General features: G+C 54.2%; 1 protein-coding gene and 1 long non-coding RNA gene across 3 annotated transcripts; one reads left to right on the plus strand and one right to left on the minus strand.

The window, feature by feature from the left end:
• On the minus strand, positions 1-4,246 carry LOC309638536. Its single transcript, XR_014251188.1, has 2 exons — positions 3,030-4,246; positions 1-1,324 (listed from the first exon to the last, which is right to left on the minus strand). It is a non-coding gene; the product is annotated as an uncharacterized lncRNA (long non-coding RNA).
• Positions 1,176-26,969, plus strand: RCC2 (regulator of chromosome condensation 2). Of its 2 annotated transcripts, none has more exons than XM_082412648.1 (13): positions 1,176-1,317; positions 2,346-2,631; positions 8,218-8,311; positions 11,349-11,492; positions 14,063-14,194; positions 14,563-14,651; positions 15,989-16,103; positions 18,036-18,202; positions 20,075-20,255; positions 20,551-20,656; positions 21,590-21,662; positions 23,667-23,744; positions 24,521-26,969. In XM_082412648.1, the coding sequence occupies exons 2-13, from the start codon at positions 2,353-2,355 to the stop codon at positions 24,623-24,625; spliced, it is 1,563 nt and encodes a 520-aa protein (XP_082268774.1). In that variant the 5' UTR covers positions 1,176-1,317; positions 2,346-2,352; the 3' UTR covers positions 24,626-26,969. The 2 variants fall into 2 exon arrangements, with proteins under 2 accessions (XP_082268774.1, XP_082268775.1); XM_082412649.1 differs by lacking the exon at positions 1,176-1,317 and adding an exon at positions 1,776-1,792.
• Positions 26,970-27,012: the final 43 nt, after the last annotated feature.

Raw genomic sequence — 27,012 nt, forward strand, 5'->3', positions numbered from 1 at the left:
TTAACAGGAGAAAAGCCTACAAATTTATTTAAACCTAAGTTTTACATGACACAGGAGACTTCATAAGGAAATGAAGACCCAAAGGAACAGATCTGTGTATCTTTCTGCTAGTTTTGGTGAAGCCTGGACAGTCTGGAGAACTAGGAGAGGTTAAGGAGCTTGAGGCTAAATGTAGTGGTGGGGGGGGGGCAATTTAACAAGGCTTGTTTATCAGGATTCTTCTTGGTTTCCCTTTGTTTTCAGAGATAAGGATGTCCCTGTCCTCCTAGAACAGGGAGGGCATCTCTCACCTGAGGGTTTTATGACTGTTTTTTGGGAAGAAGGTCAGAATGACCTTCCTGCTTCTGCCGTTTTCTCAAAACCTCTTCAGTTGATTCAATATGCCAAGGTGGCATAATTTGGGGTAGCATGTCTTGAACCCCATCACTTACACTTGCAATTACTTGTTGAATTATCTTTCTTTACCGTTAGACTGTGCATTCCACTAGGGCAGAAATCTTGTTCTCTAGCTTTGTTTCCCCAGCATCTAGCACTGTGTGTCTTGCATGTACTGGGGCCTCAGTAAATATTTGTAAAAAAATGAAAAATTTCCATCAGAACTAGCCTCCAGTGCCTCCTTGGCTTCCAAATTAATTACTAATTAATTCGCTAATACAGCAAACCTTTATGTATGTAACTCTACCGTGTAACAGCACCTTGCTACATACTGGGGCACATCCATAGGCAAATAAAATAACAGTTTCTCTCTGCACAGGAGAAAATTATTCAAATTGTATTCATCTTTCATTCCACTCAATTAGGACACGTCCCTTGTTGGCGGATTCGTGAGCGAAGTAACTATTTTCCAGCGAGTGTCCTCAGGTGACCTGTCTAGACATGCCCAGGAAAAACAATCTAACACTCTCCTAACCCCCAAAGTAATCTCTGACGCGCTGGACGTGCTGCGCCGCCTACGAAACGCGCAGGACCGGGGAGTGAAGGCTGGCGGCGTGGCGCCCAGCGCAGGCTTCGGTGGGCCGGGCTGCCCCGCGGGCGAGGGCGGGGGCCGGGCCGCCGCCGGGTCCGCCGGCCGGCAGGGGGCGCGGGCGCCCCGGGACCCGCGCCGCCGACCCCGCCGCGCGCTCGCTTGCCGCCCGGCAGCACATGTGTTTCTGTTTTGTGTTGTAGCATTTGTTCTGGAAGCTTGTATTTACATTTTAAGTGTATCTAGTGAGTAGGCTGGAGCCCTCGTCTGGGCTGGGGAAAAAAAAGCGCTTCGGTTCGTCTTTTAGTCTCTCCTCTTCCTTTTTCTCTCCGGTTTCTCATCACTCCACGCAGGTAGGGGCTGAAAATGAAATCGACAATGATCAGTTTGCGGGGTCTGGGAAAGTTTTTTTTAAAAGAGGAGAAAAGGTAAAAAAAGAAAAAAAACCTGGGGGAGGTTGGGGGAATTGAATGAATAAAAAGGGGAAGGAAGGCGGATCCACGTGGTTTAATCGGAGACAGACAGAGATCCCATTGTTCAAAATCAATCAAAAAAAAAAAAAAAAAAGCAGACAGGACGAAGGCGCAGGGACGCTGGGGGAAAGTAGCGGCGGAGCCGGGCACTTTGCAGCCGGGATCGGAAGGATCGGCTGAGCCGCACGCTCGGGGAGGGGCCGGGAGAGTGTCGGGCACCATTAAAGTTTTTATTTTTCGTGTCTGTGCGAGCAGGTGTTTGGGGCCGGGGGCCGGCTTTATTTGCGCCACCACCCACCGCACCCTTCCGTGGGGGGCAGCCAACCCTAAGGGATTCGGCTAATTAGAGCCCGAGGTCGGAACCCCCAGGCTGGAGCGGAATTGGGGACTCAGGCGGGGGGTGGAGAGAACTGCGTTTGAGTGGGCTTGGGGAGGGGGGTGCGGAGACAAAAGCAGCAGGTGGGGCCGCCGCGGAGGGGGGAGTTCCTTCACCGGGGTGCCAAAAGGGGGTCTTTGAAGTGTCCCAAAGCCTTCTCTAATTAAAGCCTCGGGGATCAGAGACTTCCCTTTTCTTTCCCTTTACTTTTTTGGGGACCTGGCTGAAATTATGATGCGATGTAGGCAAACCTAACTTGAGGATGGGCCCGGGGGGGGTCTCCATTTTTTTCTTTTCCTGAGCGGATTGCAGTCGGGGACCTGGACTCCCGTGCGGGATTCCCCGGAGGAGGCGCGCCGGGGCCCGGGAGGGGCGCGATTTCCTCCCGGCTCGCCCCCTCTCCGCCCACCCCGCGGCCGCCACTTTGGGGAGGGCAGGGGAGGAAGTGGAGGCCGGTGGCTCGGCTGGCTCCCCTCCCCCCGCGCAGTTTATAACCCGTCCATTGTGCGCCGCTGCCCCGTGTCTCCTCCAGCGCGACCATGCCCAGGAAGAAGGCGGCGGCGGCCTGGGAGGAGCCGAGCTCGGGCAACGGCACGGCCCGTGCCGGGCCCAGGAAGCGCGGTGGCCCGGCCGGTAGGAAGCGCGAGCGGCCCGAGCGCTGCAGCAGCAGCAGCGGCGGCGGTAGCAGCGGCGACGAGGACGGCCTGGAGCTCGACGGGGCCCCCGGAGGGGGCAAGCGCGCGGCGCGGCCGGCGGCAGCCAAGGCGGGCGGCGCGGCCGTGGTCATCACCGAGCCTGAGCATACCAAGGAGCGCGTCGTGAGTGCGGGGCCGGGGCTGGGGGCCGGGGGGCAAGGGCCGTGGCACGTCACCGCGCGCGTCCTGACCGGGGGCGGCGGGGCCGGCGCAGGCCGCGGGCTGAATCATCGCCGCCGCCGCCGCCGCATAACAAAAGGGCGCGGGGCGGGCGCGGGCCGGGGCCTACCCGACCCCGCCGCCGCCGCCGCCCACCCACGCGGCCGTTGGCCGTTGGGGCGCGCGCCCCGGGCCCCCCGCCGGGGGAGGGGCAGCGGGAGCCCGCGCCCGCCCGCGCGAGGGGGTCATGGCCCCGCCCCCGGCGCCGCTTGAGCCGACTCCCTCCGCCTCCCCTCCCCCTCCCGCCCCGGGAAGGGAGACTTTTGCAAGTTGTCTGCGGCCGGAGGAGGGGAGGCGCGCACCGGGCCCGGGGCGCGGCGCAGCGTGTCCTTGGTCGCCCCTGGCCCCCTGCGGCCGCCGGTCGGCCCCGGCACCGCGGGGGAGGGGGCTGCCGGCGCGCTGCGGGAGCGGCGGTTCACGCCGGGGCTTTGAGGTTCCCGCCGCCTCGGCTCCGGCGCTCCGGGGGGGCGGGGCTTGGCGGTAGCCGCGCATGCCCCGTGCGGCCCTGCGCCGTCTCGCGCCGCCGGGGAGGCGGGGGTGGCGGGCGCCGGGGCAGGGTGCGAGGGCGCATGCTCTGGAGAGCCCTCTCCCTGGAGGTCGGGAAGGGCCCCCACACCCCTAGAGGTGTTTGGGCTTTGTTCGTCGATTGTGGTCTGAAGGAACGGGCGCTTGGTGTGGTCTCTGTGCAGCGCCCCCCACAAACCCCCGTAGTCTGAGTGGGCTTCAATTTGCTCATTAGAGTTGGGCCTTCAAATCTTCATTAAGATCGTGACCAATTTATATGCCTGCAAAACCCTGCGGAGCCAGAGATCTTACGTGGGGTCAGTGATGCTCAAACCCCACGGGTTTAGTGTGGGACTTGTGTTTAGGGAGAGGGTCAAAGCTTTCACCAGTTGCTCAGATAGCTCCAAAAGAGTAAGAACTTGCACTTAGGGTCTAGAGTCTCACGGTCTGGAGGGATCCTTTTCTCAGTCCGTACCAGCGTGATTTCCCCCAGGGGAGTTCAGGCAGTATTTAAATGGTTAAAAATAATTGCACTTCTAGGTCCACTTTATAGGTGCGAAAACTGGGGCACAGAGTCTAAGGGACTAGCCCAAGATCACATGGAGCTAGATTTCCACTGGGCTCCGGGTTTTTTTCTGATGTCATCCTTAACGCCTCTGCAAATTGTTCATGTGGAGATGGCTTTGTAACTGCCATCTCAGTGGAAAGGGCCAACGTGTTAGATGGTGGAGGAGGGTGATGTTAAGGAGAGCCTGTATCACTGAAACGTGTCACCTGGGGTTGGGGACCAGGCCAGGGCCATGGCCACAGTATTGAGAAAAGGGAGCGCAGGGACTGTTTTCCTTTAACAAATGTGATCTTCTGTGCGGGACTCCAGACATTTTCCCTCCAATCCTGGTGTTAGGAGGGAACTGAAAAGAAAGGTCAGCTGGGCTCTGCCTCTGCTACATTGTCTCTCGAGTGTTTCCAGTCAACCTTTTAGAGTAATGAGTTTTGTTATCAGGAAGTAAAAGATTCTTACCGTGATGCTGAGATTCACCCAAGGAGGTAGTCACGGAGAGAGAGCATGTGCAGTGGACTGGCCAGCACACCATGAGGAGACTGAGGGTCCAACGAAGGATGCTGTTCTGTGCTTCATGGAAAGTGCACACCTCAAGCTTTAAGTAACTTTCACTTTTAGCATCCGTTGGTCCAGGGTCAAGGCCAGGCCCAGGCTGTCCCACTGCGTTCCCAATGCCTTGCCCTAGGTGGGCATTGCCCCCAGTCCTGGGTGTATCCCTGGTCCCAGGTTCCTAGACTCCAGGGGAAGCGCCTGGGAAGTAGTCCTGAGAATCCTGTCTGCTGCCACAGGCCAGCAGCTGTCCCCAGCTCTTTTCAGAAAGAGAATTTTTACTGAGAATTTCGCAAGCCTCGCTGCTGTTCAGGGCTGTTGGAAGGAGGTTTGTAGAGAGCAGCTGCCATGAGTTGTCTGAAGCCGTGTTGCCTTCAGTTACCTCAGAGCGGCAGATGTTGGGCTTGTGAAAGATGAACCCCAAGTACTTGTATGGTTGAGGGACAGAGTTGCCTTGAGAAAAAGCTGTGTATTTTTATAAAACATTCTTAGGATTTCGGTCTCGGAAAATGCTCTCTCCAAGGACCTACAAAGGTTTCCGTGTAGTTGTATCAGATGAGCATTTTACGACCCTCTAGGGTTGATGCAGCCTGAATTCCCTGTGAACTTCATAACGCTGTAGGTAAAGCGAGCAGCCTTGGCTGACTCCTAGAAGACAGGTGAGTGTCACAAGCTGTCCAGGTCTTTGTAGTTCTTCTAGTGTTGGGTTGCTCAGGTTTTGTGGACCCTGAGACAACTCTGTCCTGTCTGAAAGGACCAAATAAATACAATTGAAAACTGAGCTTGAAGCCTGTCTTAGTTGATAGCCCACTAGGGAGTTGTCATTGCGGCCCTTTCTCTGAGTGGTCTTCCCTCCACGGAGAGTGGCAGCCTTCTAAATGGATGTATGTTAACGATTGACTCTCAGCCTCGTAAACATGCTCCTTGCACTTGGGCAGTAATTCAAAAATCGCTTTGGACCAGAAACCCCATTTTGTTGATTGAAGAAGGTCGGTGCGTGTGTCCCGGCCAGCGAAATTCACCCATCCTGTTGGGAGACTGTTCTCCCAGCTTTTCTGCCACATGATATTTAGACATGGGCAGTATGTCTGCTGATTTCATCCAGAAAACAACCTCTTGGCCCATCGGTGAAGCCCAGGTTACACCTGGGAGGGTCCCGTAACCTCTGGTGCTCACAGCCCTGGCAGCTGTCCCTGGGGTTTCTCTGGATGGAGCCCCCCGCATCCGGGGTCTCTCCCACCTGTGGGTGGGTTCAGCTCTGTGACAAAGAGGGACATGGGCTGTGTTTTTTTTAAATTTTATTTATTTATTCATTTTTGGCCGCGTTGGGTCTTCATTGCTGCGTGTGGGCTTTCTCTGGTTGCGTCGAGCCGGGGCTACTCTTTGTTGCGGTGCGCAGGCTTCTCATTGCGGCAGCTTCTCTTGTCGCGGTGCGCGGGCTTCAGTAGTTGTGGCACGTGGGCTCAGTAGTTGTGGCATGCGGGCTCTAGAGCGCAGGCTCAGTAGTTGTGGTGCATGGGCTTAGTTGCCCCGCGGCACATGGGATCTTCCCGGACCAGGGCTCGAGCCCGTATCCCCTGCATTGGCAGGTGGATTCTTAACCACTGCACCACCAGGGAAGCCCATGGCTGTGATTTTTAAGTGGGTGTTAGGAGTTCTGGTCCTTACTTGAATTTTTTATTTCATATAAGGTGGAGGGAAGAATTGAATTATAAGCAGCCCACAGCAAAGAGTTATATAGATGATGACATCTAACGTGTGAGGAAATGAGGCCCATGACATAAAAACACAGTTAAGGTACGGCTTACCACCCTCCTTGGACCACTGTCACTGGAGGAAACACAATTGACCAGTTGATCAAGGTTTCCCACAAGGTGTTTACCTTGTGTCAGAAGGCTTGGGGTTTTGTATAAATGCTCCGCTGGCTCGATGGGCCAGTACACATAAACCCTTGTCCACTTGTGCAGGTGCTGGCATCTCCAGGTCACAAAGGAGACCCTGCTCGTGCCCAGGGTGATGGCAGCTAGTTCTGGCAGAGCTGCAGGTCCCGCAGCAGCCAGCAGCACTGCTGACCTGCTGCTGTGCTGCGCGCACCTTGGTGTGGAGTGGTTTAACCGTCTCTGCCCACCTAGGGGCCGGGGGGGTGGGGGCGGCCTGGCCTGAGGTCACGGCTATTCCGGTGTCCTCTCCCCACCGTCTGGCCTGGTAGCTCATCCCATGGTGCTTTGGTACATTCTGAGTCTCTGCTGCCCCTCCACGCAGACCTGAGGAATAGTGGAGAGCAAGTCAGTATTGTGGGCAGAGACCCAGGGCTGCTCCTTCCACTGGGAACTTGACAATCCCCTGATGCTGTTTGTCTCCTGCAGTAGACCTGTAGAATGTTCCAGCCAGGCCCGCCAGTTAAACAAAGAAGGGGAGATAACCAGGGGAAACTCGGCTCCCATTCAAGTAATTGGAGTCTGGGTGCCGTGGGGTTGGACTACCCCGATTAAGGTCATTCTCTGAATAATTGAAATGTGGCGAAGTCATCCTCCAGCCCTGGCTGCTTTGTCGCCCCTTTGCATGCTGACCGTGGGCGCGCCCTGTAGATGGACCGTCTGCCTCCAGCCCTGTACTCTTGGCCGAGCGGGCGAGCATGACGGGACCGGGGGTGGGGTGTGTGTGTGTGTGTGTGTGTGTGTGTGTGTGTGTGCGCCTGTGACATCGGGTTTGGGTTGCCCAGAGTTCCCTAAGAAACGGAATCCCCCCCATGAGGATGTGTTCCTCTTACACATGCATGTACTGGGCTGCCAGAACGTACCGCCAGGGCAGTCACTGTGTAGGGGTTAGAATGACTGGATTTGCAGCTGTGTGGCCTTTTTTCCCTCAAAGCCTTCCAAGAACGCTTCTGTAAACCGAAGGAAAACTCTTTCTTTGCTTTTAACGTCCTGGGATGCTGATGATGTAAAGGATGAAAGCAGAACGGGAAGTTACTGCTTCCCTTGCCTGTGTGGAACTAAGTGGGGCCTTCAGAAGTGGATCTTTGACTAACAGTCGACTTTAAAGAGTGTACTGGGCATCTCAGAATCGAAGGGAAGGGCTGAGCACAGGACGAGAGCCACCCGGAATCGGACAGTGGCCTTTTTAAGTAGTACATGCTCCCCCTGTGACAGTGAGAGCGTGTGGCCCTAGTGATGGAGGATGGGGACTGAGTTATACTGGCGGGGCCGCTGGCCATCAGTCCCCTGGCTCTCGGCCAGCAGTGGGGACGAGCCCATCGGAGGCCGCCCGGTCAGATCCGCCAGCCCCCCGGGGGTCTTCCTCCCTCCAGTGGAGGAATGAACACGGGGCTCTGCTGTTTTCTCCGCGGAAGGCTCCTGGCAGCGAGGGCAGTGCACGGGGAGGATAGGAAAGTCGACCGATGTGATCTCTGTGCAGAGATGCCCCGGGGCCCCAAAGCCTTCAGGTCCACGTGTGGTATGCTGGGCTTGCAGTGGGAAGATGCAGCCTTGGCCCCGAGGACAGCAGTTTTAACATTCACTCCCTGTGTGACGCGGCAGGCCTATTGCAAATACCTGTACAAGGCAGTCTGCAGAGCGGAGGGGAGGAATAGCATTTGGCTTCTTTTGTAGGGTTTTGCCAAAGACGTTTTTAAAGAGAAAGGATTAAAACGACCTGGGCTTAACCAATGAGCTGCCGGGGCAGGTTCGGGATTCCACATATGGAAGGGGCTGGCGAGGTGGTGCTTATTTCAGCTCCCTCTGTCTGCTGTGTGAACCGCTGAGGGAGAGCATTAACAATGAATTATTTTGTTTCCTGCTGTCGATGGACAGATTTGGGAAGCTAGAAGCAGCGTTACAAGCTAATTCTTTCTCCCTCTCTCTTTGTCTCTGTAGAAACTTGAAGGGTCTAAGTGCAAAGGGCAGCTTTTGATTTTTGGGGCAACCAACTGGGACTTGATTGGTCGAAAAGAAGTGCCTAAGCAACAAGGTATGAGAAACAATTTCTAAAGAATAGAAGACGCTACTATTGATTGAGTGCTTCCTGTGTGCTAGGTGTCCAGTGTGATTCTGGTGACTGTCCGCCAGGTAGGTATTCTTTTTACGGAAGTGCTCAGAGAGGCCAAGTGATTTGCCCAGGGCCACACAGCCACTCTAGTGGTGGGGCTGGATTTGAACCCGGGTCTTGGGCAAGTCTCTCACTTGGGTACAACTCTGCTTTTGAAAATTCCATTGAGATTAAACAGAAAAATCTAAGTAGTAGCCTCAAATAAACCTCGACACTTTTTTCCCATCTTCTCATGTCACTTACTTTCATTAAAATGAAGAGGCTGGTGCTGTGGAATGTCAAAATGTCCTTGATATTTGTCACGTGTCAGATGGCGAACTTGTTAGACATTTCAGAAGAGTCCACGTTTCCTTGCAAACTGCCAAATTGTTGCGGGAACTGGTTTGACAGAGCAAGTAGCAGTCTGGAGTGGGGGAAGCAGGGAAATCCTAAGAAGTATCTTAGTTCCCAAATGTTTTTAGAAAATTGGTGTCTTTTCTCAGGAGAATACTGGCCCATCCAAGAGAAATAAGGCTGGTACTTTGCCGTATTTTATGGCTTCTTGATTTCATTTGGAAAGATTCCCAAAGTACTTTCCAGCATTGCCCGGTGAACAAATATTTGCACGCTGACACTCCCTGGGGCCTCAGGATGGGCAGTGGAGATCATCTTATTCCATGAAAACAGCGGGTGGGGTTTCAGCGGCACTCAGGGTCCAGATGAGTTAGAAATGGGTTTGAGCCATTTTCTTCCTGTTGGGGAAAGTGCCCAGCCTTCAGGACCAAGCTCTCAGCCTGAGCTGCCTGATGGCTGGTGTCACCTGGAACCTCTCCTGGGACGTGATAACATCAGTCTCCCTGCCGGCCCTGGCGCAGGTGTCGCATTGTTTCTCCAAGCTGTTCTGTAAATGAGTGGCCCACTTGCAATTAGAGACACTCAGGCCCCAAGCGGGAAGTAGATTCCAGAGGGGAACCCATGGCAGAGCAGGGCTGCCTCTAGTTGAAGGAATTTTGCCCCACTTGGGCTCATTTTAAGAGTGCCTTTTTGTCTTCTCCGAGGCCCACCTTTGCTTCCCAGATGTTTCTCCCTCTGAATGAAGTTTTATGTCATTAAACAAACATTTTAAAGTCTTTCAGTGTCTTTCGGCTCTCCGTGAACTTGCCAGTAGACATAATGGGAAGGGAGGGAGAATTTGTTTTCCCACGGGTGCCAAACATGAAGGGAAGAAGGATTTCCCCTCCCGCCCTCACCTTTCCCAGTCCCTCCCATTCTCGAAGCTGCCTTCCTTCTGACAGCCCATTGGCTCTTGGGTACGCGTCACTGGATCTCATGAAGTCAGCAGCCTCCTTCGTTTTCAAGATAACACAGTGATTTTGTGCTCCACCTCTGACTGGGACCAGGCCATGGGCATTAACGACCTCCAGGCAGGCCGAGTGGCCCGGGACTGCTGCTCTGCATTTTGTATGACTAGGATCCCTCTGAAGAAGGTTCCTTGGGAGGCCCCGAGAATCCCTGCCTCTCATGAGCTGATGACATCTTGGGCACTGACATTCGTGGAGCTCATGCAGGGAAGATGCTTTGGCAGATCAGACCATCTACTCACCTGTGAGGGGGTCCACTTAGCCACTCTGGGTCAGCCGTGGTGTCCCCTGGTGCCTCCTGGCACCGCGTGTTGTCCACAAGCACGGCACACGGCAGTCATGCCACCGTGATGAGCAGACGTTAGCATAGGTGTGAAGGCTGTCGTTTCTGGTTTGCTCTTTCCCAGGAAATTGCTGGGTCTTCTTTCACCATTCAGTGGCAGAGGAGCGTCTTCAGGTGGAGAAGCTCAGGGGTGCCCTGAATCATGGTGGGGAACTTCCCTCTCTTGCCTGACCCGCCCCAGGTAGTTAAACGAGAGGCCGCGCCTGGCACCCTCTGCTGGTGGGGTGCGGGCAGGGTGGGGACGGGCGGGAACAGTTCTACAGACTTTCGCGTGGAGCCAGGTACTTGATGGAGAAGTTGACCTCTCAGTCCGTTCCTGCATCCAGGTCAGTCTGACACAGTTGATTTCGGCAGCAGCTAGCATTTCATAATAGTCACCACGGACCTAAAAATGGGCTCGTTTTTCTGTCCTTGAGAGGCCCAAGTTGAGGAAATTAAGCCCCAAATCAGCCACGCCCCGTCCACTAACAAGGTGAAGTGGCGGGTATGATGGAGGCCGGGTGTGATGGAGGCCACTGTCTCTCCTCCTCCCCATGCCCTTGAATGGTTCCCAGTGCCCTGCCCCAGGCACGGGGAGGCCCTGGCCCTCGGGGCGGGAGGCACGTGAACTCAGTAGGATAAGTGCTGTGACAGGATTCACAGGGCGCTGGGGTCCAGAAAGCAACGAGTTGAAAGGGGGATGCGGGCAAGGAAGGCTTCCCAGAGCAGGGGGTGTTTGACCTGAGGTGCAAAGAACAGAGGCAGGGGGCAGGGAAGGGCCTTCCGTGGGAGCAAATACACGGGCGGAGCTAGGGGTCATGACTCGGCCAGCATGATGGGACCCCTGAGAAAGATGGCATGAAGGGGTGCAGGCTCGGGGTTGGGCCCCAAGAGAGCCTCGTGGCTGCAGGCCCCCAGCCTCTCCCCACCCCCAGGTAGAGGGCCGGGAGGGAGCTGTCGGGAGGGTGAGGGAGACTGGGGGTCTGCTACCTGCTCTTCTGGGTCAGCCCCCAGCCCGGCAGGGCTGCAGGGCGGAGGCGGTGGCACCTGCTTTTCGGCCACTGGCTTTTTGGCACATTCGGCAGGTGGGTTCGGGCCAGAGACGGAGGTGGAGCAGTGTCTGTTCAGATGGCCACTGACGGGTCCACACCGCTGGTGCGCTGCCCCGGGGGCCCCTGAGGGTGTGCTTTACGTGGGGAGTGGGGGGGTCGGCCCTCTGGCTGGTGACACTGGGGCAGCTCTCAGCACCCACCGGGGCTCTGCGACTGTTTGACGTGTGTTCCCTTTGCCTTCGCAGCCGCCTACCGCAACCTCGGTCAGAACTTATGGGGGCCCCACAGGTACGGGTGCCTTTCCGGGGTCCGGGTACGGACGGTGGTGTCGGGGTCATGCGCTGCCCACAGCCTCCTCATCACCACGGAAGGGAAGCTTTGGAGCTGGGGTAAGTACCACGGGGACGCGGCGAGTCCCGTGGCGCGGCCCGCGGGTGGGCTCCCTTCCTCCATCCCCTGGAGGGGAGACCCTCGTCCGCCCTCCGGGGCTGTGCTGCTTGCTGTGCGTTTCCTCGCTTCCTGATGCCCAGCTAGTCTGTGCCCCGTGAACACATCACTTCCTCCCCTCTTCTGCCAGGTTTTGGTCTGTACGTAACCCCCGATTTCTCTGAATCCTCTTTAGGCAGCCTTTTCCCGAATGTTCTGACTGACTCTGGATCTGATATCGAGGTGTGCCTAGTATTGAATTCCTATTTTAGGTGTGCTGTCCCCCCAGCACACAGCACAGTGTGACGTAGACCTCTGTTCTTGCCACTTTAAATGCCACCAGCTTTTACATCTGCCACGTGGTGACACCAGCCCGAGTCTATGCAGTCTTGTTCCTCTGTTTCCTGTTCCATTGCCCCAGAGAGTTGAGCTTGCTATTTCCAAGGTGATCTGCTTGCCCTGCCGCCGGACTCCCTCGCCTGGGTGCTGGGGGGCGCTGTTCTTGTCTTTTAGCCTCCCTTCCCTTTCAGGGTCCCTTGCAGAGTGCTTCCACACCGTCTGCCCTGTTTCCTCTTCCAGATCCTTCACACAGGTCCTGGCTGGGGCTCAGTTTCCCCCACACCCTCTGCTGGCTCCTGGACTCTTCTTCCCGCAGGAGGTGTTGGCGTTTGTCCTCACCCTTTGTTTCTGGCCCTTTGGCTAGCTTTGGGTCCATAAGACTGCATTTTTATTTCGGGCTGTTTGAACCTTTTTTTTGCAATTTCATGAGTGGCTGTACCAAAGTCCAAATACATTAACATCTGTTGTCTTCCCTGCACTCTGCTAATTTTGTAATTCTGGTGAAAAAAAAGCTAACAAGTGTGTCTGGCCCAAATTTAAACTTCGTAGTTTCTTGGTGACACGCTGACATTGCCACGATTTTCGTTTGCTCCCAGTTGGCACGGGGTTGTGTCCCTCCCCCAAAACCCCCTCCGGCTCACTACGCCAGCACTGAACACAGCCTCCCACGTCGGGGTTCCCAACTTCAGGTGTCCTCTTTCTGATCTCTCTACTGAATGTCACTTCCGTGTTGCTTCTAAAAACGTCCCCTCTGCTGACCCCCTGGGCAGGGAATGATTCTAAAAGCTGTGCGTCTGCCCTGCCCCAGAACAAAGACGTGTCCCATGAGCAGACTCGCCGCTGTAGGGGGGATGAGACACTGGGAGTGTCACGAGTCCACAGTGAGTCCCCGGAAGGCTCAGGGCCCAGTCCAGTGCCCGAGAGCATCAGTGCTGCAGCCCGGAATTCACGGGGTCTGCACCCGCCGACCACCTGGGCCTCTCGAGCCGAAAACCCGCATCCGGTGCTCGTTCGTGCCTTTCACAGTGAACCTGGGCAGTTTCCACTAGAAGCTGGTGTCCGCCTGTCCTGCTGGAGCGCCATAATCAAAGCCTGAGGACGGTTTTCCTGTAGTAACGGCAGCTGGTCGCCCCTTCTCGAGTCCCATCCAGGACAGTTGAGGCTCATCTTTGTGGCTCTGCTCCCCCTCTTTCACGACTGCAAGGTCAAAGTTCATTGTTGGGGAAGGATGTGGAAACCTCCCCCGCTTTCCGAATTGCCTGGCTTTCTGGCCCCATAAAATCTCCCGAAATGTTTGGTTACAAGTGTGGTTCTTCTCTTAGAGGGACCTGGGAGAGGCCCACTGAGGTGCTGAGTTTGGAACCCTTGTAACCTGTGTTGAAAACTAGGTACGGTTTAGGGGGGCCAGCCTTCGGCCCCCCAGCTCTCCACACCTGCTTTGAGCCGCAGGGCTGTGTCGGGGCAGAGGGCCTGGCAGGTCTCGGCCTCCGGCACCCGAACTCCCCCCCACGATGCCACGCCAGCGCAGCCCCAGAGCTGGAGGTCGGCCCGTGGCCGGGGAGGGCCTGTGTTCAGAGCAGGCCTGGCCTTTGGCCGTCGCTGGGGTTCACGTGGCTAAGGGTCCTGCGAAGGCTGGTCCGTGGGAGGTGGGCTTAGAGAGAAGGAGAGAAATACAGGGTCCACGGTAGACGCCTGGGGCACTGAGGGAATCAGACTCCTGTGAGGCAGGTGTTACCGTCTTAAAATACCTCAGAGTGAAGCGAATGAAGGAATTGGCGTCTGGCAGGTGCGGTGAGAACTGAGAGCTGTGAGCTTCCCTGAGCTCATCCGCTCGTGTGTGCCATCCAGGTTGAACCTGGCTTTCTTCCATTTCCCTCGGGGGCAGAGAGCTGGCGAAAGTGCTCCGATCTGTCCCAGCCACTGCCCCAGAAACGAGGGTCAGAGCAGGTGAGGTGGTGGCCGGCAGCTGCACGCCGAGGCGACTCTGGGGACAGCCCTGCGTATCTCATCTAGTCACCCGACCCCACCGGCAGCCTTAAGGCTGGCATTGCCTGCGGAGCCGGGCTTGCTGTCCCCCGGCGCTGGGCTTGTGGGTTTGGAGGGTGCCTGCTGGGAGACCCAGCCTCGCCCGGCAGCTGCTCCGGCCGCCCTCTCTCCTCCTCCCCGCTTTATCTGTCCTGCTCCTGACCCGCAGGGCGAAATGAGAAGGGCCAGCTGGGCCATGGCGACACCAAGAGAGTTGAAGCCCCCAGACTCATCGAGGGGCTCAGCCACGAGGTGATCGTGTCCGCGGCGTGTGGGCGGAACCACACCTTGGCCTTGACGGGTAAGGAAGGGCTGCTTCCCTCAAAATGGGGTCAGAGGCCAAATGGTCCACCTGGGGCAGGGGGTGGGGCTGCCCCCGTGACCCATGGTCATGATCAGAAAGATGCCCAGGGAGCCCGGTGGGCAGCTGCTTGAGGCATCGGGAGCCTCGCCCACGGGCACCAGTGGCCGGGACAGCGGGAGGGTCTCTGCTGGGGAGTGGGTCTGCTCTGAGGTCTCCGCCCCGCCCCGTTTTGGAGAATTGTCTCACTTGCATTCTTCCTGGCAAAGGAGCTGTTTTTATTATTTTAGAGCCTTTGATTCCAAGTCTAGTTCCGAATACTCAGCAGTATTTTCCCTTTGGTGATGAATGTTGTTCTTTCCTTCCAGAAACGGGCTCCGTGTTTGCATTTGGGGAGAACAAGATGGGGCAGCTGGGCCTCGGCAACCAGACGGACGCTGTGCCCAGCCCCGCACAGGTGCCCGCCCTCCTCCGCCTTCAGGGCCTTTGTTTCTCGTTGCTTTGGGGTTGGATTTTCTGGGGTGAGATCAGACATTCCTCTCCATTGTTTGAGTTACTGGTCCCTTGTAAAAGCAGGATCTCGATGCTTTGAGTGGGTCAGGTTTAGTAGATGGTCACAGTTGAAGAACATCCTGGAAACAGTTTTTCATTCCGACTGAAATAATTTGTTCCAGAGGCCTGTTTGAAGCCTGTTCTATTCCAAAGTGAGAATTGTTACATGGATGTGATTGGTCTTTATCTGAGAATACTCTGAGTTTTGACTTTGTAACAAGTCACCGGCCAGGTACTTAGAACACAAATAGGAGGTCGGTCGTCTCTTATTCCTGAGAAACTTTGGAGTCATTTGGAGGAGTGGGATTTATACCTGAAAAGTGAACTCCTGACATAAGGCAGCAGGATGCTACAAGTGAGTGTCTGACGAGGGAAGGGACTTGGGTTTCTTGGTCTTAAAAAGAGACCTTGACCTTGGCCAAAACGTACCTGTAGTCTGGAGGATTTTCGAGGTGTTGCTGTTTTGTTAGCCACTTGCTCTGCAGCGGAACGTGACGGTTTCCGGAGTGAGCCGGGGCCGGACAGAGCCCGGGACTCAGCATGCCCTCCCCAGCCGCATCACCTTTCCCCACGATTTCCCGCGATGTCGGTACTTCACGCCCTCCAGTTCCTCCAGTCTGGCTTTCCCAGACTGATTAGTTTGCAATAGCGAGTCTTCTAAGCACTTTCTCAGATTTGTTTCCAAATCCCATGTTAAATTACTCAGGGCCTTTGCTGTCTTCCAAGTTCCTAATTTCGAACCATTATATTTCTTCTTCACACCTTCAATTAAGGCTAATTAGCAAGTGGCTCTTACAGTAGTAAAAGAGAGTGTAAAACAGTTCATTTTACTGGTTGGCAATAACGCTTATAAAAGCTTTTCTTTTTAAAGTTGCCTGACATCAAAACTAGTGACTAGAGTGGGATTTGGGAACTACATGTGATTAGTTCTGTTTTCTGACACCTTCGTGCCCACGCCAGTCAGTTGAATTCAGCATTCACTGGGCACCAGGATGTGTGAGGCACAGCGTTGTGCATTTTGAGGGTTACAAAGACCCGGGGACATGATTTGCTTGTCTGAACTGACTCTGTGCTGGGAGGTGTTTCTTTACATACATTCTAAGCCTTTGCCTTCAGCGTTGTTGGGTCCATTAGAAGTCCTTTGTAGCCTAGTAATTGTTTCACACCAACCTGTGGGGAGGTAGAGACTTTATCAATTTAAAAAAAAAAAATGTCTAAAAGTCTGCTGTCTTTTCTTTTCAGATAATGTACAATGGGCAGCCAATTACCAAAATGGCCTGTGGGGCTGAATTCAGTATGATAATGGACTGCAAAGGAAACCTCTATTCCTTTGGGTGCCCTGAATATGGTCAGCTGGGTATGCAAAGTACATTTTTTAAAAGCTCTGTAATCTAACTGTATGTTTAGAACCAGAAGTCAGTGTGGGGCTGCACACACATGGTAGCAATGTGGGTAATTGATCGCAGATAATAGCCTTGATCCATTAAGTGGATGTCCTGTTTAGTGGGCCAGCATGTCGTAATTCATGGGGTTGTGGCATCTGACAGTGACTTGCCGTAATGAAAGTCAGGGCTTGAGTCTGACAAAGGTTTTTCTTCTGATTTGGGAATTCATTTTTGTATAAAAGGATTTCAAAACTTTTTTTTTTTTTTTTAATCAAACCACCTTCATTCATTTTCATATTTAAAGATTTGCCTTCATTGAAAGTGAGGAGATTATACAAGAGTAAGGTTGTTTTGAAAACCTCGGCCTGGGCCATTATTTCAGGTATACACGTGAAGAGCCCAGTATCATGAAAAAGTGGGATTGTCTTCCGGATTTTCATCCCTAAACAGAAGAGATGAAATTTACTTATTATTCATTGAGTAGAAAAGTAAAACTCAGAAGGTAGTTCTCATCTGTTCTCAGTGAGTGGAAAATGACTCTCCATCCTGACTTTACAAGGTCTCCATTTTCTTTTCCCATCTGACACCGAAGTGGTTTTTTTTTTTTTTTTCCCTTTCTGGCGTCTTCCCACCTTCCAGCTCCTTCCAAGTGGGAGGTGAGGAGTGGGCGCCCTCTGCTGGCGCCTGAGTTTCACGCTGCTCCGGATCCTCTGCAGCCCCTGGATCTGGGTTGCCTGGGTCTCCACGTCACTAAAAGCAGGCAGATGGAAGATAGTATAAATAGAACAAGGAGCATCTCGCTGGCCTTTAGACTTTAGGGAACAGTGACTTTGTGAAACTAAATATACCTAAGTCAGAAGTGAATAAGAGAGAACAACCCCATGTGCGTTCAGCTTTGGTTGCCAGGGAGTTGCCAGAGACTGTTGGAGAGACCGTTTCCATGGCCACAGGCCCTGGTGCCGTCCCCAGCCCCGGTCAAAACACTGGAAGCAAGTTTCTGGTTTACTTCTGGAAACGTGCGCAGCCCCCCTGCTGCCTGTGGCTGCCCCAGATCTGCAGACAGGCAGCTTGTCGCGGCAGGTGGATTTTCCTTCAGGGAAATGAAATGCCCTTGGCAATGATGATGACAGCTAACATTTAGTGAGCAGTTACCATGAACTAGTCCCCGTTGCAGCACTTTATACCGAATCTCGTTTGCTTGGTTTACACTTGTTTAAAGGTATTTTGAGAAGTTGGCTTGATTTATATCTACAGAGTCAGTTAATCTTCCCAGCTTATTTTAAAACCAGTTTTCAGTGTGATTGTCCAAACCCAGAGAGATCCCTTTTCAGAATTAGAACTTGACCTCAGAAGGTGCATCCCCAGCGTGCACTAGCCCCCACGCTCGCTCCCACGACGTGTTTACTGGGTCAGGCAAGGCAGAGGCGAGAACGTACGTTGAGTTTCTGCTTTAACGACCACGATGATGTATTAGGTTACTGGTAATTCATAAAAAAGCAAGCTTGGGAAAGTGGGTTGAACTTTTTTGTCCGTTCTCGGCCCATGCAGGGCTCCTTGAGGCCCCCAGGTGGGGCACAGATAAGACCATTCCTTTGGATCTGGAGCTTCCCACTTTTTTGGCCACAGCCCAACCCAAACGTAGACTCGCAAAGAATTTTCACAAAAGTCCTCTTTACAGATGGTGTCCTTGGGTGTTTCTTACTCTGTTCTATTCATTTTTCAAATAAAGAAAAAACTCGTTTCAACCCACAACACCGATTCTATGCCCCACAAGTTGGGTCGTGCCTCAGGTTGGAGGACGCTACCTTGGTTGACAGGAGTCCCCACGAGGACCTGCCCAGCCAGGCTGGGCAGGTGCTCTGTGCTCTGGCCGCTGCTGACGGCCGGCCCTGTGGTCGCTGCAGGACACAACTCGGACGGCAAGTTCATTGCCCGGGCGCAGCGGATAGAGTACGACTGCGAGCTGGTGCCCCGGCGAGTGGCAATCTTCATCGAGAAGACGAAAGACGGCCAGATCCTGCCGGTCCCGAACGTGGTGGTACGGGATGTGGCCTGTGGCGCTAACCACACGGTAAGCCTTGAGCGTTTCTGGCCTTTCTTCTGGCTTCCAGGGTGTCACCTCAGTGGAGACCCTTGGCTTTGCAAAGCCAGGAACTGACCCTGGCCCCCTCGACATCCTGCCCTCCTCAAGGGCTTCACACCCTCAGTTGTCCCGGGGCGTCATTCTCACCTGACTGCTTCTCCGTGGCGTCCACAGATGTAGCTGAACGTGCAGACGCTTTGGGTTGGGATCATACAGTAAGAGTTTTCCTGCTTTTGTCTTTTGTCTAATAGAACATCACGGATGTTTTTCCAGGTCAATAGACAATATCTCAGACGGGGTGTTGAATAGATTCAGTCGTTAAAGGTGTTTCCTTAAAGGTCAATCTAGATAAACGGCAATAAAATTTTGTATGTGCATCTTTTTTTTTTTTCTTGGCCGCTCGGCATGTGGGATCTTAGTTCCCCGACCAGGGATTGAACCCGTGCCCGCTGCATTGGAAGTCTTAACCACTGGACTGCCAGCGAAGTCCCTATATGTTCATCTTTTTATCTTAGTTGCCTTCCTGTGGTTATTTTGCCTGAAAATGCCTGAGAGTCAGACTTGGTTCTCGTCTCGCTTGAAGGACCAGGGCCGGGGCTGAGAGTTCAGAGACAGGTCGGTCTCCTGTGTGCAGGCAACTGGCTGAGTGACCTCAGGACTGGGAGCTTTCAGTCCCTTCAGGTCCAACAACTGATTCTCCCTTGTACAGCGTAGTCAGGAGAAATAGATCTTACTTAGGCCTTTGGTGTCAAATCATGTTAATAAGTTGCACATTCACATGATTCAAACATGAGACATCAAGGATGCTGTGAAGAAAAGAAGATGGATTTTTAAAATTTTTTATTTTTTTAATTGAAGTATAGTTGATTTACAATGTTGTGTTAGTTTCTGGTGTACAGCAAAAGTGATTCAGTTATACATATTCTCTTTCATATTCTTTTCCGTTATGATTTGTTACAGGATATTGAATATAGTTCCCTGTGCTATACGCTAGGTCCTTGTTGGTTATCTATTTTCTGTATAGTAGTGTGTATCTGCTAATCTCAAACTCCTAATTTATCCCCTCCCTGCTTCCCCTTTGGTAACCATAAGTTTGTTCTCTATGTCTGTGAGTCTGTTTTTGTTAAATAAGTTCATTTGTGTCACACTTTACATTCCACATATAAGTGATAGCATATGGTATTTGTCTTTCTCTTTCTGACTTCACTTAGTATGATACACTCTGGGTCCATCCATGTTGCTGCAAATGGCATTATTTCGGTGTTTCTTCATGGCTGAGTAGTATTCCATTGTGTATATGTGCCACATTTTCTTTATCCATTCATCTTTCCATGGACATTTAGGTTGTTTCCATGTCTTGCCTATTGTAAATAGTGCTGCAGTGAACATAGGGGTGCATGTAAGAAGATGAACTTTAAATTGTTGACATGTCACTGCACACTGCACCTGTGACCAGGTGGAGGTCACCTGTGTGAACCCGCCTGAAGGAGAATCCAAGGTTGGCGGGGCTTTTCCTCTGGGCTCTGTCTGCAGTTTAGTCAGGATTGAAATAGGAAGTGGAGTGCAGTGGCCTGCTCTGGAGACATCACCCTTGTGCTTCTGATGAGGGAAAGGGGAAGACTTGCGGCTTTAATAATAATAATTTGTTAGGAATGGAAAATGGTGTCCCCGGCCAGGAAAACAGCAAACATCCTCGCCATGTGGACCCGCTGCTGGCGTCTCCCCTGTCCGAGGCCGGTGTGGGTCATCTTGTGTGTTTCTGCCCTCTGCCCTCTGCCCTCAGCCCTGGCCACAGGCTCTCAGAACGGCAGCCACCCCACTTGTCCCCCGTCCCAGCGCTGCCTTTTCTCTCTCCTGCAGCTGGTCCTGGACTCCCAGAAGCGCGTCTTCTCCTGGGGCTTCGGGGGCTACGGCCGGCTGGGCCACGCCGAGCAGAAGGACGAGATGGTTCCGCGCCTGGTGAAGCTGTTTGACTTCCCTGGACGCGGGGCGTCCCAGATCTACGCTGGCTACACCTGCTCCTTTGCCGTCAGCGAAGTGGGTCAGTGCTTCCCCGTCTGGGCCTCGGGAGGAAGGCATCCAGGGCCAAGTCTCGGGTTTCCCTCCCTGGCTGTGTGCTCTGGTGGGGAGTCCCGTGACCTTTGCCCTGTTCAAGACCAGGGACCTTGACTTCATCGACCTCCCGGATTCTTCGGACAGAGCTCCTTGTGGTCACCGGTGCCAAGCGCTGTGCCTGGCGGGTCCCGATCCTCTTCCCTTTCTCCTTTGATGTTGCTGAGGTGAGCATCCAGCTCTTAAGATGATGGTGACAATGGAGACGCGTTTGTCTTTCCCAGGTGGTCTGTTTTTCTGGGGGGCCACCAACACGTCCCGGGAGTCCACCATGTACCCGAAGGCCGTGCAGGACCTCTGCGGCTGGAGAATCCGGAGCCTGGCTTGTGGGTATGTGGCTGTGTCTCCCGGTGAGCGGGGACGTCTGTCCCCGTGCCTGGCATGTTGGACACACCCGGGAGGTGCCCTGTCCCTTGAGGGCTCCACTCTTCCCATGGGGCGTAGGGCGCACCAAATTCTAGAGTCAGGAGGGGGAGGGGCTGTGCTCTGGGCAAGAGGGGTCGGGAGGTCTTAGAACAGGTGACTCGCTTTGCTGCTTCTGAGGGTTTCGTTCTTCGAAGGCTTGGTGTGCTCTGTTGGTATTGCAGGTTCAAATCATATTTAGTTAGGAAATTTTAGTTACTGTGATACAGTGGGAACAAGAAAGTATCCTCAGGTCAGTGATTTTCCGTTTATTTTGAGGACACCCGTTGAGCTCTGTCGCACCTCTTGATGAGGAGTTTGCTAATGTTCATCACCTGCCAGGTTTTGGGGAGATGACAGTGTAGTTGTTGGGGGTTCGGTGTGGTTTTAATCTGAAACCTCTAGCCCCGCCCAAGTCATCTGGCAAGTTCCGCCCCCTTTGGAATAAACTGTCACTTCATCCTGATTTGTTCTCTTCTCCTTTTCCCAGTGTGTTTGTTCATCTAAAAGTGACCCCCCCACCCCAAGAGCCCTAGAGCCCAAGTGGGGTGGGGCGGGGAGATCTGGGGCCCCGAGGCTCCTGGCTCTAAGGGCTTCTGCAGTTTGGGCCTGCGCGGGGCAGCATTTGGGCTTCAGAAGCAGCCCATTGGCCCTGTGCTGTGTTGTTTGGAATGGAGTTTTTAGTGGGACCAGCTTGATGTTAATGCTAGTAGGTCACACCCTGCAGGGAGCCCACGGGAAGTGCCCGGGGCTGCTGGGTGGCTGAGGTGCAGCGCTGGGCTGCCGCCCTCGGCGGTGACAGCCTCTGCCCTCGGCGGTGACAGCCTCTGCCCGCCGGTGACAGCCTCTGCCCGTTTGCAGGAAGAGCAGCATCATCGTGGCTGCGGACGAGAGCACGATCAGCTGGGGCCCGTCGCCGACCTTTGGGGAACTGGTAAGCTGGTCCGCGTGGCGGAGGCAGAGCCCGCTCTGGGTTCCCTGAACCACCCCTGAAAGCTCGCAGGAGGAAGGTGCGTGTGTGTGTGTGCGTGCGTGCGCTCGCTTGCGTGTGTGTGTGTTTCCTTGTTGCACGAAGGTCTGCGGTATTCCCTGATGTTTAGGTCACTTGAGGTTTCATGAGTGTTCCTTTGCTTATCAAATAATTGTGAAAGTTCTTTCTGTCCACATTGTTAAGTTGAAATTGGGAAGTTTCAGATCCCATTTCCCCTCATGTTTTGTAAACCGTAATTGTGGGATGATGTCAGTAGGAAAGAGGGTGGTTTCTCTTCCCTCTCCCCAGGAGAATTTCAGTCGACAGGAACAGCTTGTCCTTTTAAACGGTGGGGTCAGTTGTGACCATGCATTGAATCTTTCTGGTTTCCAGCCTCTTAGGTCTTTTGGGGACATTCTTCTCTTATTTTTCCCAAATAAGTTTGTCTGTGTTCCAGCTTTTAATCTCAGTTACTCGAGTGACTAGAACCCATGGCCCTCGGATTCCCCCACACCTTTGGCCTCAACCAAACATCTGATTCTTAGCTTCTGGGGCGTGGTGAGTCTTCATCAAGAACAGCGGGGCTATGGAGCTCATCCTGACGGTCTGCCTGTTCTACCTGCAATTTGATCGTCAGCCTGGCTCTTTTATTTCCTGCTGGGAACTCGGCCTATTTTCCCTTCCCTCTGCTCTCATGGGTAGGAGCTGATGGGGTGATGGAAGGAGGCGGGTGCTTCTTGACCCCCTGCGCCATCTCCAGGGCTGGTGGCCTGAACACGCCTTTTCCTCGGAGCTGTGCGCCCGCTTTCAGTCCGGTGGCTTCAGAGGGGGCCCCACGTGCCGCAGACACTGGGGGGCCCTTCAGAGGTGGCCCCATATGTGGAAGCTTGAAAGAGACTGAGAACCTGGCCCAGTTTTTTTTTTTTAATTTATTTGTTTATTTTATTTTTGGCTGCGTTGGGTCTTTTGTTGCTGCGCGCGGGCTTTCTTTAGTTGCGGCGAGCAGGGGCTACTCATTGCGGTGGCTTCTCTTGTTGGCGGAGCACAGGCTCTAGGCGTGAGGTCTTCAGTCGTTGTGGCGCGCGAGCTCAGTAGTTGTGGCTCACATGCTCTAGAGCGCAGGCTCAGTAGTTGTGGCGCACGGGCCCAGTTGCTCTGCGGCATGTGGGATCTTCCCGGACCAGGGCTCGAACCCGTGTCCCCTGCCTTGGCAGGCGGATTCTTAACCACTGCGCCACCAGGGAAGCCCCCTTGCCCAGTTTTTATGGGTTGTTCTTAGAGAAAGACAGATGTTCCTAGGGCCTATCAGAAATAGACTCTGAGTATCGATTTAGAGACTAGAGGGGAACGAGGGGGACTTTGGGGGCAGCCTCTCGGGTGAGGAGTTGGCGTGGCACTCAGCCGGTGGCAGATGAAGCTCACCTGCCATGTGGGCCCCTCTTTGAGCTGAGCTGAGGGACCTTTCCACCTTGAAATCGCCCATCTTCACACCACAGCATGTGACAGAACCCCCACCCCCACCCCCCCCCGCCCCCATTCCCCAGGCAGTCCTTGACCGTCCCTTCCATGTCCGGTGTCCTGGAGTCATTGCTAATCATGGACACAGGTGGGGATGGGGACAGCCAGCACTCCTTGTGACCTGGTGGCCCTGAAGGGCCGCAGTTGCCATTTCTTCCTGCCCTGGCCATGGTGTCATCTGACCAGTGACTCTCCCTAAAAGGTGTCCTTATCACATAAACCCCTATAGCTTACATCTTAGTGTCTCGGGCCTGGGGTTAGGAACCGGTCACCTGCTGGCACCTGTGGATTCTTGTTGCTGCCCGGGCCTGGCTTTGGGTCTGAGATGGCGGGGCTCGGCCACAGAGGCTTCCGGCTCCGTGGGCGGTCCAGCCACATGGTGAGGTTCCCTCTTTCTGACTGGTGTTGGTGACCCGGGTTCTGTGAGCATCCCTCTGTTTGCCTCACCAGGGCTATGGGGATCACAAGCCCAAGTCTTCCACTGCTGCTCAGGAGGTGAAGACGCTCGACGGCATCTTCACGGAGCAGGTGAGTGAGGAGCCCTGGGCCCGGGCGGAGCAGGGGCGCGGGAGCAGAGAGAAAAGCAGAGCCGAATCGTGCCTCTCCCTGCTTCTGCTGTTTGCAGCCGGCTTGAGCCTCATCTGACATCTCCTTGGGTAGCTTTCCTGTGCCCCGTGCTAGAGTTTTCTGCTGGGTGATGGGGAAGGCACAGAGGTGTGCTGGCTAGGCCCCGTGGCTGCTGTCACCCTGAGGGACACCGGCCAGGGTCCAGCCATAGCAGATTTGCTCCAGGCCGAGTGCATCACTCACGTTGGCTTGGTACCTTCACCCAAGCCTCTATACACCATTAGGCTGTGGGCAGCTGGTGGGGCGAGGCCTCTGCTGTTGCCGCACCAGACTGCCAGCCCTTGTCACCGATACGCACGTGGGGCTTGTGCCCTTGCACAAGGCAGGGCTGTGGTCCAGAGAGGCGGAGGGAACAGGGAGCACGGTCCCGAGTCCCCGCAGCCTCTGCAGGCAGTCGGCGTCCAAACACTGCTTGGGGGGGCCTCCTTCCACCTTGTCTCCCCGGGGCAGCCCAGAAGGCAGGCTAGCAGGGCACTGGTGGCAGGTCACATTGACACTGGTGGTCCTCAGCAAAGGGCTTTTTTGAGCTTTTCAGGATGCCTTTGTTTTGACCTCTATACTGACCCCCGTTGGCGAGCCCAGCTTCCTGGTGTCCCGCCGTCTGCCTTGGGCTTGTCGGCCCCAAACTCTGCCTAGCCGAAGCACCCTTGCCCACCCAGCGCTGGTTTGTCCCCCAGGTTGCCATGGGTTACTCACACTCCTTGGTGATAGCGAGAGACGAAAGTGAGACGGAGAAGGAGAAGATCAAGAAACTGCCAGAGTACAACCCCCGGACCCTCTGATGCTCCCGGAGCCTCTCCAGCTCCACACATCTCGCGGCAGCTGTCATTTCCACGTGCACTGGGACGGGAAGTCAAACAAGGAATTGTGAAAAGCAAAAGTTGACCGAAGGTGCATTTTTGTTAAGACTCCCTGAGGTTCCGTTTTATACGTGATTCAACGTCAACTACCTTTTCTGTATGCTTTCCAAAGTGTTTTTTTTTTCCCCCCTCTTAATGATTAATTAAAATATTTGCTCATAGTTGACTTACCATTCCTACAAAAGAGGCAGAAACTTTGAGCAATCTAGGTTTGTTTTTTGTTTTTTTGTTTTTTTTAAGTTTTCCTTTTTTACCCCCCTCTCCTACATACACTTGTCAAAAACACCCCTTCCCGGTTGTGATTAGCATTGAGCCTAGTGGGTGCTACCTGGGAGAGGAGTCACCACACGCTCAGAAAAAAATGTCCCTGTGGGAGCCGGCAGCATCTAGGCAAAGACCGTCCCTGGTGGTCAGTCTCCATCCAGAATGGCGCCCGTGTGCTCGGAAGCATCTGGGTCACTTCTCTCCTGCTTTTCCTTCTAGCCCGGCTCAGGCCGTGTGTGTTCTGCTTCTCCCCTTGGCTGCTTCTAAGCCCCCCGCCGCCTTTTGGCCGCGACATTAATAGAACCTGCCGTTTTCCCCCCTGGTGGGGGATCTGTGTTTAGCCATTTATATCTGCTTTAGCTGTAAAAGAAGTCCAAATGAAAATCAGGTGATTGTGGAACCAGTGGGGACTTGGGGGGGGGGTGGGCAGATGTGGGGACAGTGTATCTGGTTCCAGATCCGGCTCGAAGGCTCCTCTGAGCCGGGGCCGCCTCGCCAGCACTCGCCATTAAAGATTGACCAGCCAGCAGTAAAAAGTGCATTCTGGAGTCCTTGCAAAGAAGGATCAGCCCTTTGTGTACCAGCCTTTATCGCCTTTGTGCTTCTGTCTTTATTCCGACCCCCTTCCCCCCGCTGGATCCTGCTGGAAGGGGCCTGGTCTGTTTCTGAGGCCCGGGTTCCTGTTCCGCTAACCCAACTCTCTAGTCACGTTTGCTTGGCTGTGTAACCAAATAGTTGGGATCACGGAAGAAGTCCCCTTCCCTGCGTGTCAGCACAGAGGCTGTGACTGCCACCCTGGCTCCCCGCCAAGTGCCCTGTGCCCGAACCCGTCCCCGGCGGCGTGCTGCGTGAGTTATGAGGTGCCTTTCCCGGAACCCTCCTCTCGCTTGGACCCAAGAGAGGCGACAGCTCTGGCTGGGGCTCTTGGTTTCGAGAGGGTCTGGACTGGTTTGGGTGCTTTAAAATAGATTTTTTAGTTCAGTGGTGCTTATGGGGGAAATGGGAATAGAACTTCAGTGTGAGACTTGGGTGATGGGAAAGTTAAATATTGGTCTTTTTTATTATGAATTTTTGCTTTGCTATTGTTACCACTTTTGTCTCCATGTTAAAATGCCAAAAATGATCTAGTCGTTGTTGCTTTTTTCCCTACTCGTCCCCCCCGCCCTGTCGCTCCTGACAGGGGCTTCTGCCTTCGCAGGGCGCGTAACGGTATCTGTCCTGGCCAGTCCCAAGGCCTCGCGGGAGGAGGCCGGCCTGCCTCTTTCTAAGATTTAGTCTGACTTCATGCTCGTCTCAACTGTCCTGTGTTTATAGTCCAGGGGAGAAGCTTCTGCAACTTCAGAGCTTCTGCTAAACTAACCTGATCTGTCCAAATCACCCCCCAACTACCATTGCTGACTCAAGCTTCCCTGCATAGAACCCCTCGGTTTCCTGACAGACCTCTCTCCTGGAATGGGCTTAGGCGCACGCGCTCCTCGTACCCGTGCAGTCACCAAGAGGGTCAAGGGAGCAGTAGCCTGGGTGGTCCTGGCCTTTGCAGGAGCTGCCCTTGGCCAAGTGGGGCTTCAATCTTCAAGTGGACTCATCTGAAACCCACTGCCAGCCCGCTCTGGGGCCCCCTGCCAGGAACTGGAGCAGGAAAGGGATGTCCCTTCCACGTGGAGACTGCCCTGTTCTCTCCCACAATCGCTCCTTTGGGCTTAGAATTTTAAAATGAACTTCCTAAGGGGGAAAATCCTTTAGAACAAGGAGTGGGGGGGAGACGGTCCTGGGCTCCCAGAGGAAGGGACACAGCCACGGGGCTGGGGTGCGCTGATCCTTCGGGCTCCAGACGTGTCTTCCAGCTCAGGAAGGAGACTGGATGAGGAGGCTTAGCGTGAAGGGGAGAGTCCAAGGAGAGGTTGTGATTTGGTCGAAGGTGCCTGGTTTAGTGCTGTAATTGTCTTTTTTTATATATATATTTCTTGGAGTAAACATTTGAAATAAACGACATCATTGTTTACTCTGTTTTGGCTTCTGCACTTCTTTTTCAGCGGAACGAACGT

The sequence above is a fragment of the Balaenoptera physalus genome (assembly GCF_965194825.1).
Source record: "Balaenoptera physalus genome assembly, chromosome: 1".
Classification (NCBI taxonomy): Eukaryota; Metazoa; Chordata; class Mammalia; order Artiodactyla; family Balaenopteridae; genus Balaenoptera; species Balaenoptera physalus.